Below are 12,280 nucleotides of genomic sequence, written 5' to 3'. Positions count from 1 at the left end.
GACAGCTACTCCAAATGAAAAGTAAACTTCTGATATTACTATTCATCCATTATTTTTAAAGAAGGAAAATTAGATACATGATACAGATGCATTGTCAGATGTGAGTCATCACAAAATACAACATTATGTGCAATGGAGAAGTCAATTGTCTGGCACCAAAACTATGTCTAAGATAGAGTCATATATATAGTACAGTAGACAGAGTTCTCTGTATACACTTTATTGAGTGCCCCCCACCATGGGAGGGGAGGGGAGGGAAGACCAAAAGGAAAAAGAAACACATTTCCTAGAAATGAGCGATAGAAGGGGTGTATATATTCAAAAATAAAAGTGATGTCAAAAAAGATATCAACATTTAAAAATTTTTTCTATTGAAAAGTAATATATAAAAATTGTCTTTTTTTTTTAGGTTTTTGCAATGCAAATGGGGTTAAGTGGCTTGCCCAAGGCTACACAGCTAGGTAATTATTAAGTGTCTGAGACTGGATTTGACCCCAGGTACTCCTGACTCCAAGGCCAATGCTTTATCCACTGCGCCACCTAGCTGCCCCAAGATTGCCTTTTTATACCAGCCAATACCCCCATATACATACATTATTATGTATATATGCCATCATACAAGGCTGATGTCTACCTCGCCAATCCTTGTTAGTTCTGCTTTTGAGTCTCAGCTAGATGGTACAATGAATAGCATGCCAGACCTGGAGTCAAGAAGATTTGAGTTCAAATTTGATCTGAGTGAGAGACTCACTAGCTATGTGACCCTGGACAAGTCACTTCATACTGTTTACCTCAGTTTCCAACTTTATAAAATGAGTTGGAGAAGGAAATGACAAAACCACTCCAGTAACCTCGCCAAGAAAACCCCAAGTGGGTCAGGAAAAATCAAACAGGACTGTAGTGACTCAACAACAAGAACAATAAGAGATAACACTATTGAGACTCTACCACAATTAAGATAATTTAATTTAGAGACATGAGAGATGGTCTTTGTGGATTTAAAGGTTCATTTGATAGAGGATGACATTCTCCATCTCTTCTGAGGACAGACGAATTCATCAATTAGGAAATATTCTTAAACATTTACTTTGTGGCAGTTAACTCTACTTGGAGCTAGAGATAAAAAGATAAATTTGAAACAATCGCTACCATCAAAGACCCCTACTAACAGAGTAGAGGTCAAGGTGATGGACTTGGACTTGGATAAGAAAGACCTGGATTCCAGTACTAATTCAGACACTTACTAGCTATGAATACATAAAGTAAATATGAGGAAACCAACTTAAATGTGTGTACGACAGAATACATAAAGTAAATATGAGGAAACCAACTTAAATGTGTGTACAACAGATTTGGCCTGAGTTATTTAGGTAGAAAGAAGTTTCATAAGCATTCTAGTTTATTGTCAAATGAGATCATGGAATCTTCAGCTCCAGAGATGTCTAAAGAAGACAAACTATCTTCTTCTCTGTGGATTTGTTTTAGAGATCTCAAAGTCACTTCTGACTGACTTTGTGATCCATAGATCCACACACTACTTGAACTATCAATCATAGAGCATTTCACCATATGTCATTTAAGATAGAATGGGCACTGTTTAGTCTGATCTGTGAAGCATCCCACTTCTACTTCAGTCATAACATGACTGCTGAAACAATTCACCCTTTATTCTCTCCATTTCAGGACTGACGAAGAGTGGAAAGAATGCCCTGATTATGTTTCTGCTGGAGAAAACAGCTGTTATTTCAATTCATCATATACCTCCATTTGGACACTCTATTGTATCAAGCTAAGAAACATTAGTCATGAGTTGGAGGAAAGATGTTTCACTGTTGATGATATAGGTAAATCTCAGGTTTGTGTTTTGCTTAACATGGTTTGACACTAAGTGACCTGGAGCCTTGTAACTCCTTGAAATAATTAATTATAAATATCCCATGAAAGTAACTGATAACAATTATATTTTATAAACATATGGAAAGTTATTTTACAAAATTAGGAACCAGTATATCTTCCTAATAAGATGGCAAGAGGAATTAATAGACAAAGGAATTAAGATAAGGAGTAGGAGAGACTTAGGTTCCTTGCATGGACTAGAAAGAGAGGAGACAGTAGAATTTTTCCTTAGAGAGAGATAGAAACAAGAAGATGGAGCAGATGGACTCTTGAGGTCTCCAAGTCTGATGATTCATTGCTCTTATAGTATAATCTATATCAACTGAAATGCATTGGCTTTTGTACTATTTTAATGGAAAATGGAACAAAAAAGCTAGATTTTTGTTTATTATGGACAACATCACATAGCCATTCCAAAGTTTTATGTTCTCATTCGGTAAAGAGCCAACATGAGCTTAAAGTCATGTTTACATAATACCAAAACAATCAATCCTTTTGGCCAATTAAGTGAAAAAACTAAATCAAGATGATTATTTGGCATGGCTAAAGCAAAAAAAAAAAAGTTGTTTTTTTAAAAATCTGATTTATCTTCCAGTGTTGTTGTGAGAATCAAATGAGTTAACATATGTAAAGTGTTTTGCAAACATTAAAGCACTATATAAATGCCAGATATTGTTATTATTATCTGACATTCACTTATCTAGTAACCACAAATATTGTGAGGAAAAGGGGAAAAAGAAGGAAGGGGGCTTCTGAACAGACTCAGGAGATTTCAAAATGAGGTTCATACACTTTACAAAAAAGCTTCCAGTTGCTCAAATAGAGGGGGAGAGTTTGCTCTTATTTTTGTATTATTTTTGTTTGTTTTTTAAATATTTTTCTTAATTACATGGAAAAAAATTTAACATTCTTTTTCTTTTGTTTTGAGTTCCAAAATCTCTCCCTCCCTTCTCCCCCTAATTGAGAAGACATGCAATTTGATTTAGATTATACATATGTGTCATGTAAAACATTTTTGTTTCAGCCATGGTGCAAGAGAAAACACAGACAAAAAGCTCAAGAAAGTAAAAAATGTATGCTTTGATCTGCATTCAAACTCAATCATTTCTTTCACTTGTGGTTGATAGCATTTTTAAATCATAAATCCTTCAATGTATTGTATCATTGCATTGCTGAGAAGAGTTAATTTGCAGATGATCATCATCCAATATTGCTGTTACTATCTATACTGTTCTAGTTCTGCTCACTTCACATTGCACAGTTCATGTAAATCTTTCCAGGTTTTTCTGAAATCATCCTGTTCATCACTTCTTATAGTATAGTAATATTTTATCACAATCATATACCACAACTTGTTCAATCATTCCCCAATTGATGGACATTCCCTCAATTTCCAATTCTTTGCCACCATAAAAGGAGCTGCCATAGATATTTTTTGTGCATATGTCTCCTTTTCTTTTTTCTTTGCTCTCTTGGCCTAAAACTTAGTAATGTTATTACTGGGTTAAAGGGTATGGCATAGTTTTACAATCCTTTGGGCAAAGTTCCAAATTGTTTTTCAGAATGGTTGGATCAGTTTACAACTCTACCAACAGTTTGCACAAGAGTTTAATGATTGTGGTTGGGTTCCCAGTCCTAGCAGAAAAGCAACTAGAAACTAATAGCAAGCTATTAAAATTAACAAAAAACATCCAAAAGTTATAGTAGGAATGATTTGTTGTAGAGACAAATAGGTCTTGCAGGTATCACCTTTTACTGCATAGTAGAATCCTGGATGGTCAAATCTAGAAGCCATTTTAGAGAAGATTTACTTCAACCTCGACATCTTATTGATGAAAGAAGAATGAGGTCATAGCCTAGCATCAATTTGTTGGAATAGTAATTCTAAATCATCAAGAAAGTTAGGGGTGGCGAAGTGGCACAATGGATAGGGCACCGGCCCTGGAGTCAGGAGTACCTGATTTCAAATCCAGCCTCAGACACTTAATAATGACCTAGCTGTGTGGCCTTGGGCAAGCCACTTAAACCCATGGCCTTGCAAAAACCTAAAAAAAAAAAAAAGTTATATTATGATCAGTAACCTCTATGGAGGTAAGGAAGTTCTTAATATAGTTTGGAAAGATTTCTATTGATATTGGATAATATTTTTGATGGAGGAATTTGAAGAACACATTTCAGTCATCCAGGAAATTCCCTTGTACTAAGCAACTCATTCCCTTGTATCATGATTTCCTAGGTTTTAGAGCAGAAAAGGATCTTGTTAAACCATTTAATCAAAACTCCTTATTTTACAAATGAGGAAGTAGTCTGTGATGCCAGATGAATAGTCATGTAGATGCAAAATATAGCCACTAGATTATGGTCCTCTGTCCTCAAAAAGTACAGTTACTAGTGTGTTCATGTCATGGAAACATGTAAAGTAGCGGACTACAACTTTCACTGCATCACAACAGAGACTATTGTTGAACAAATGAAAGAAAAAAATCATAGTTAAGAACTTTCTCCTTTAACTCTGGCTTTTGAGTCAGGCAATAAAGCCCCTCAATATGTCATTATCTTCTCTCTGATACATTCTGGTAATCCAAGTTGTTTAGTTTTCTGTGGATTTTTAAATGAATTAATGAATAAATTAAAAGTATTTTCTCTTTTTCAATCACTGGGCAAAAAGTTGGTGATACAAATAGAAAAGCAGCAATCCATGCTTTCACAGAGCTCATATTCTAAAAGAGGGAGGCTACCAGGGCAACTAGGTGGTGCAGTGGATAGAGCACCAGCCCTGTAGTCAGAAGAACCTTCGTTCAAATCTGACCTCAGTCACTTAATAATTACCTGTGTGACCTTGGGCAAGTCACTTAACCCCAATGCCTTGCCAAAAAAAGGGAGGCTACCTCCAGTAATTCTTCGAGTACAGCAATAAGACAGCAATAAGGTGGTAATGCATCTTCTTACTGTTGTTGTTTCAATGGATAAAACTGTAACACCAGATTTTTAAAAGGACAATTCTTTTGAATCAACAAGTTATTATTTTCAAATCCCTAATACTGAGAACCAAGGTCCAGAAAGTCCCCTTTCTAGTTGCCAGTGATAAAGCTCTCTACAAAATGTCAAATTTAATGTATATTGGCTTCTACATCACAGTTGTTGATTCTCAACTCTGAGAAAGCTCCCAACACCTATGTTGTAGCATAATAGGCAGGGTACTACAGAAACATATACTAGCTAGGTAGTGCAGTGGATAGAGCATCAGTCCTGGAGTCAGGAGAACCTGAATTCAAATCTGGCCTTAGACACTTGACTCTTATTATCTGTGTGACCTTGGGCAAGTCACTTAACCCTGATTGCCTCTCATCCAGAACCATCTCCAGTGGTCCTGATTCATATCTGACCACTGGACCCTGATGACTCTGGAGGAGAAAGTGAGGTTGATGACTTAGCACAGCAACGCCCCCCCCCCCAACTTAAATCCAATTCACATCCTTATCATGACATCACCTCCATGGTCTTCTTCAAAAATGAAGGACAAACATCATCATCAGCTCAAGATGAACAGGTGTTTCAGTTCTCCGATTACACAGATAGTAGTTTGAATACAGAGGACAGAAATCTCTTTCAGTGATCAGTTTAATTTCCTGCTCATATCATTCTGAGAGGAAATCACAATCACCATCATTCTCATTATATCTGAGGATAAGAATTTTACTTAGTCTAAAAAATCTGCCAAATTGTTAAGGTATTATAGGTCTTGCTTTATTGTACTTTCAATTGGAGCTAAAGAAAAAAACAAAATTTATAACTACAAGATGCTTTCACCCATCTTCCAAAAAAGTTTCAAATCCATTTTTAAAGTCCACAGGAAAGTTTCTGTGACTGGCTTAAACGGCAACAAAATTAAAATAGAGGCAGACCATAAATATAATAAATAAATGACCAAATAAATAAATAAGTGAAGATGAAGTGGGAATATTGAAAGGAATCAGCAAGTGTGCAATGAAACTATAGAAAGTACTTGAAGTTTGTCAGAAATGTAATTTACTGGGGCAGCAAGGTGGTACAATGGATAGCACACTGGCCCTGGAGTCAGGAGGATCTGAATTCAAATCCAACCCCAGACACTTAATGCTTACTTAACTGTGTGACCTTGGGCAAGTCACTTAACACCATTGCTTGCAAAGACAAAAAAAGTAATTTACTATGAATTCATAATTATTTCAAAATGATATTTCTATACTTATTCATTAACACACTGTTGAAATGAACAGTACAACCAGATCCACCCATTGGTCTCAACTGGACTTTGCTGAACACCAGTCTAACAGGAATCCATGCAGACATCCAGGTGAGATGGGGGCCACCTCCCAGTGCAGATGTTCAGAAAGGTTGGATCCTCTTGGAGTATGAACTTCAGTATAAAGAAATAAATGACACTCAATGGAAAAAGGTAAGAAGTAAATATGGTACCTTGATATAAATGCTTTGGCTTTGAAACTTTTCTTTTCAAACTTAGCCTTCATTTTCATTAATATTCTGGTTCCTTATGGGAGAAGGGAAGAAAAGACTACCCTCTGGAGGGACAGGAGAATACAGTGATAGAAGTTCTGAGGTTGAAGTCACAAGAGCCAGGTTCAAGACTTAGTTTTGCTACTTGCTACCTGTTGACTTAGACCTTTTCTGGACCTGAGGTTTATCCTCTGGAAAAAGAGGGGGTTGAAATCAATGATCTTTCAGAGGTGGGGCAGAGGATTGTGGAAGTCCTCCAGATTGAATATGGGTTCTACAGCTCTGGGTAAAGGAGTTGTTTTATCTGACTCTGGGAGGGAAAGAAGGGAAGTAGACTGTGAGTTTGCATTAAAGAAGAAGAAGAAAGAAACATCATTTCTCCCCCTCCCCACTTACAATACAAGGTTGCTATAGGGTCCCATTACTGACTCTGACCAAGTAGATTGCTTGAAAATGTGCCTCAATTTGAGGAAGTATGGAACCCCGGGAATCTCGCATGCGCTTGATAAACCACTAATACAAGCCCTACGAGGTATCCCGGAGGAAGCACATCCTCTTTGAGCCATTTCAGAAAGATGTGATTCTGAGGGCTGAACAGGCAAAAGGGGTCCTTGTGTGAGCAGAGAGAGAACTGGTTGACTGTCTCATTCTGAACCCCCACAAAGGCTCTCATTGCCAAGTCCGTGGGAACTCAGAGCTTAGATAAACTCCACATGGGGCAGAACAAGAAGAAAAACAAGATAATCGTGCTTATTTCAGTGTCTGTCTAATTCCAAAGCAGCCTAACCGCAGACCCGACCTCGCCAAGTTGTTTCTGGCCCATCTTCAGAGTCTATCCAGTTTTCTGGCATTGTATCTCCCTCAGAATGTTGAGACTCTGGGTACTGTCCACTCTGGTGAACCACTGCTGACTGTGCCAGCTCTGTCACTGGCAGAAATGTGGACTGTGAGAAGCTTTCAGAGTATTACAATGCCGTCTTCCTGGGTTTTGTTTTCTAGATTTCCCTCATTTTGATTAAACTATCAACACAAACTGTGACAGAAAGTTGTGTTAATGCTGTATCAGAACATGAACAAGAGTAGAATAGTGAAGGGAGGGGGATTAAGTAAGCAGAGAGAGCAAAAGCTTCAAGACTCTTGCCAAGAGTGATTTAGGAGGGCCATGGCACAATGAGTAGAATGTAGGATTTGGAGTCAAGCAAGCCCTGCTCTAATACTTAACAAAGATCCTAGGATCCTGGGAAAATCACTTAGTCTCTCTTGGATTTTTAGTTTTTCTATTTCCGTTTTCAAACTAGATAGCTCAATCATTAGAAGTTTAGTCCCAGAGTCAGGTCTCAGGTGCTTATTAGTTGTCTGACCCTGGGCAAGTCACTTAACCCTGTTTGCCTTAGTTTCTTCATCTTTTAAATAAACTGGAGAAGAAAAGAGCAAATCACTCCAGTATCTTTGCCAAGAAAACCCTAAATGGGGTCACAAAGAGTCAGACACAACTAAAAAATGACTTCACAACAACTTTGTTTGCAAAGCATTTTGCAAATTTTAAAACTTTATAAATGTCATTCTTACTCACAATGATGGGTCTGGGGACTCTGCTTTTAAAATAATGCATTTTTAAACATATTTGGAGAAGATACCAGTGTTCTTGTAGTTATTCTTTGTACTATGATGACAGCTAAAATAATAGAAATATTTGAAGTTTTTAAAATACAATTAATAGTGTATCACAATCATATAAATAACATTATGTAGTTTACTTACCTCACAACAACTCTGTGACTAACATATGTAAGGCAAGTAATTTTATTGTCTCTTTTTTTTTGTTGAGGACCTGAGACTCAGAGTAAGGTTTGCTAATATAGGTAGCATTAGCGAAAGAACCCAAGTCATCTGGCAGTGTGTGGTCACCAATGGATATGGCTTAGACAAGCACTGGACAAAAGATTACCACAATGCAATATGACATTTTATCCTGCCTATCTCTGCATCTAAACCAGTAGCTGAGTTTGGTTTGCTTTCTGTCTGGAAAAAATTAAGCTAAAAGGGAGGAAAAAGCAGGAAACAGCAGAATATATGGGAGAGGATGTATAAAAGGAAGTAGATCACATCCAAAGAAAATAGAAGCAGTGGTGGGGAGCTACCCAAAAAGAGAAAGACAGAATACAAAAGGAGAATAGAAAGGAACAAGGAGGAAACAAGATAGATACAGGGGAAATGAGAAAAAAATGACAATATTCTTCCTAGTGAAATTTCAAAAGGGTTATGGTAGTTTTAAAAAAAAAAGAATTAATCATGGGCAATCACAGCAAAAAAAAAAATACTGAAAGTTCCAAGGATAGAAACATATTTTTTTTTTAAATTGCAACTCAAAAAATAGAGGGTTTGATACATATAATTGTGGCTTACCAGAAAACTATTCAGGGGTATATTTATTACATATATTGAAGTATATAGAATGAGAAAAGCCTTTGTGGATTTTTTTTTCCTGTCTTTGTATTCCCTGTCTCTAGTATAGAGCCTTGCACATAGTATGCACTTTAAAATGTTTATTGAATTAAATGTGATTGAATTAAAAGAAGCCAAGCCACTCCATGTAAAAATGAGGAAAAATAAATACTTTTCAAGTGAAAGCATTCTGAGGTGAAAGGGAAATATGTTTTAGAAATCTCTGAGTCCAACTTCTGACTTAATAAAACAAATTATGGACATTTTATTTATGTGAAAAATCCAGGGTGTTGAAAAATTGAGTGTCCCACATTTTTTATAAACAAGCACATCGTGTTCTGCCCACAAATATATGAAAAGTATATGTTGAATATCTACTTTGAATATTTGACTTGGGGAGAAATCATCCCTAGTATGGTTTGCCTTTTGAGTAGCAGTATCTTTTAAAAGATTGTCTTCCTAGACTACCAGCATTATACCGTTCTTACCTCAAAGAAAAGATGGGGAAAATACTGATTTCGAAGTATATAACTACACACACACACACACACACACACACACACACACACACACACACACACACACCTTACAAAAGGAAACCAGACATTTTCTTATAAATATTTTTATAATGTATAGTATTGTCTTTCCAGGTAGCATTAAACCTTTGAAGAAACAAGAAAGCCCTCAGTGAATCTTAATGAACTGAAAAGGACCAAAGGACTTCTTTTTTCTTTTTTAAGTTTTGTTAACATATTTTGTTGTTACATTAAAAACATTTCTAGATTACCTCTGCCCAAGAGAGTTCTCATTAATAAAGTAAAATAATTAAGTAAAGTTAACCATACAATGACCTTATCTGAAAGTCCTTTCTAGGTCTGTGGTTCAGGGTTCTTTGTAATTTCCTTGAGTTCCAATATCCCCTCTGCAGTTCTAAACTCTGTATGTTGGTATGGTTTTTACATATGGACATAGAATTCTAATTTATATGCCCCATATCTCTGATACAGACAAACTTTAAAGGGTGGCAGCTCCAAAAGAGTCTTTTTCAGGGCTCTGCTAGCAACTAATAGGCATTCAATGACTACCTTACCTGACTGATACATCAAAAACTCAAATAGAGATGTACCTGTGCTTACAGAAAATCTGATCTAAAAATGCTGAAATTTACACAAAAGTCATAACACCTTTCAGGAGAATTCTTTGCTTTAGCAAAAGCCTTACCATGGGATTTTTAAGTAACAAGCTATTCTAGTTGGAAGCAATATTAATAATTTTGTAAGGTAATTCCAATATAATCATATATATATATAGAACTTAAAACATGCATTACCTGTTCAAAACTTTTCTAGATGATATGTTCTATGTAACATGAAGCAAATGTCATTGCATGATTATCCCTGACATTTTTTCTGAGAAGTTTCTAGTTTACCATCATGTATCAGTCCTTCCCAGCTTTTTTTTTAACCACAAAAATGATTGGTGATGGTTTTGTCTTTGTAGATGGAACTCATCCGCTCCACATCTGTTCCAGTATACTCTTTGAGGTTGGGTAGAGAATATGAAATCCGAGTCAGATCCAGACAACGTACCTCGGATAAATTTGGGGAGTTCAGTGAAATCCTTTATGTATCATTTCCCCAGATGAGCCTTGTTACAAATGAATGTGAAGAGAAAATCAATGGTAATGAAAACCAATATGGTATTTGTCTACACATGCTATTCATTTCTTTGTTAACCAAGAGCAGAGAATATTAGAGCCTAGATTATAAGGATGAAAATGCCTCTTTCCTTTCTGTTCAAGGCAGATCTCCTTAGGTGAAAAGGAAGGGGAATTGACTTACAGATTATTTCCTTCTTGGCTATCCAAACACCAGGGGAAGAGATTAAATTCTAGATCTTTATGGATAGTTGGATATGAGGATCAGAAAATGTTTCTTGCAGAGAAGGTTTCTCAGCTTAAGGTCACCAATATGGTTTTCCTCTAATTTCTAACTAGCCCATACTGGGATGGGATGAGAATTCTTTATCAGTTTCAGATGCTTTAAGACTCCAGAGTCAGGAGTATGGGTCAAATAAATCAATAGAAATATAACATGAAGGATTCATCCAAAAATTGTCCTATTTTCCTCAGTTTTGTTCACACCCTTACTTAAATACTATGACCAGTTCTAAGCTCCAGTTCTTAAAAAAATGTGAAACACAGAGAGGAAATTGTTAGGAGGGTCAAAAAATGAGCAAAAGACAACACTTAAAAACTTGAAAAGATAAAGCCTGAGAGGTTTGTTTTTTTTTTTTCAGAAAAGAAAAGAGGACTCCAGTGAGAGTTGAGACAATATTGCATCCTGTTTTTAAAAATTTGATTTGAAATCAAAGGGGTCTAGATTTGGATCCTAGATCTTCCATTTACTACACGTGAACTTAAGCATGTCATTTAGCTTTTATGAGTCTTAATTTCCTCATCTATTGAAATAAAATCAGGAAACGATTTTCCTGCTGCCTACTTGGCAATTGAAATTATGAGGTTCAACAGGGGTCATTGCATCCAGAAGTGATTATTGAGAGTTTTGCCTTTTAAAAAATGCTTCCTAAAATATCACTTGGGTTCTAAACAAATCAGAGCCTCTGGAACTCTTATAGGTCAACAGAAAAGTACTATTTTTCCTCCAGTGAATAATAGAATGAAAAGGGCATGGGAAGGAGGGAAGGGGGGAAAAAGAGAAGCAACAAACTATTAAAGTAATGCATTGAAGACAAGCCAGGATAAATAATACATTGTTGACAAGTGAGTAGCTATTCTAAAACAGGGGCATGTTTTGTGTTCTTCAAACGTCAAATGGTAGTATTGTGTGGCTAGTCATCATTCCAAAAGCCATTAACTATAGTCTGTTTCCGTGGTGGATTAAAGAAGGTATAGGTTAACTTAGAAGTATGGAGGATTTACCTTATTTCTATAGTAAAGGAAGAATTTCTTAATGGCAATTTGTTGAACAAGTCAGTTAATATTTATAAGGCAACTGCAACCCTTAAATATCTATGTAAGTGTTAACTATTATTATTATTATTATTATTACTTAGATTTTAAGATAAACCATGTAGTTTCCATCTTTAAAGATCTTTTAAAATGAAATTGGTTTTTAGCTACCTGGAAAGTCTTCAGATTAATGATGACATTTAGGAAATATTTCAATTGACATTCTGCAGGCTATAGAGAAGTTAACTGTCTACTTTCATATGTGATATGCAAATGAAAGCCCATTTCAAAAATGCCATTAAAGTGAAAAAAATCTTTGTAACAAAACTTATTCTAAACCCTAGCCTATGACCCACTTATTTTAGTAGTATTTGAATACTAAATGTAATAAAATTTTTATCCCACATATGGTATCTATAGTCTTCCAAAGTTCCATCATAGTAGCTGACTCAATATTTTCAAAGACTATGC

At 35.9% G+C, this 12,280-nt stretch overlaps 1 protein-coding gene across 6 annotated transcripts in view; it reads left to right on the top strand.

The window, feature by feature from the left end:
• The window catches only part of GHR (growth hormone receptor), a 265,472-nt gene that overhangs the window by 241,251 nt on the left and 11,941 nt on the right, over positions 1 to 12,280 (top strand). For all 6 annotated transcript variants that reach the window (XM_074207497.1, XM_074207500.1, XM_074207501.1 and 3 more), the window contains 3 exons: positions 1,684 to 1,844; positions 6,156 to 6,334; positions 10,339 to 10,519. In XM_074207497.1, the coding sequence (XP_074063598.1) occupies positions 1,684 to 1,844; positions 6,156 to 6,334; positions 10,339 to 10,519 (521 nt within the window). The remainder of the gene's footprint in view (positions 1 to 1,683; positions 1,845 to 6,155; positions 6,335 to 10,338; positions 10,520 to 12,280) is intronic.

This window comes from Macrotis lagotis, chromosome X, assembly GCF_037893015.1.
Source record: "Macrotis lagotis isolate mMagLag1 chromosome X, bilby.v1.9.chrom.fasta, whole genome shotgun sequence".
NCBI lineage: Eukaryota > Metazoa > Chordata > Mammalia > Peramelemorphia > Peramelidae > Macrotis > Macrotis lagotis.
This window is presented reverse-complemented; position numbering and strand designations above follow the sequence as displayed.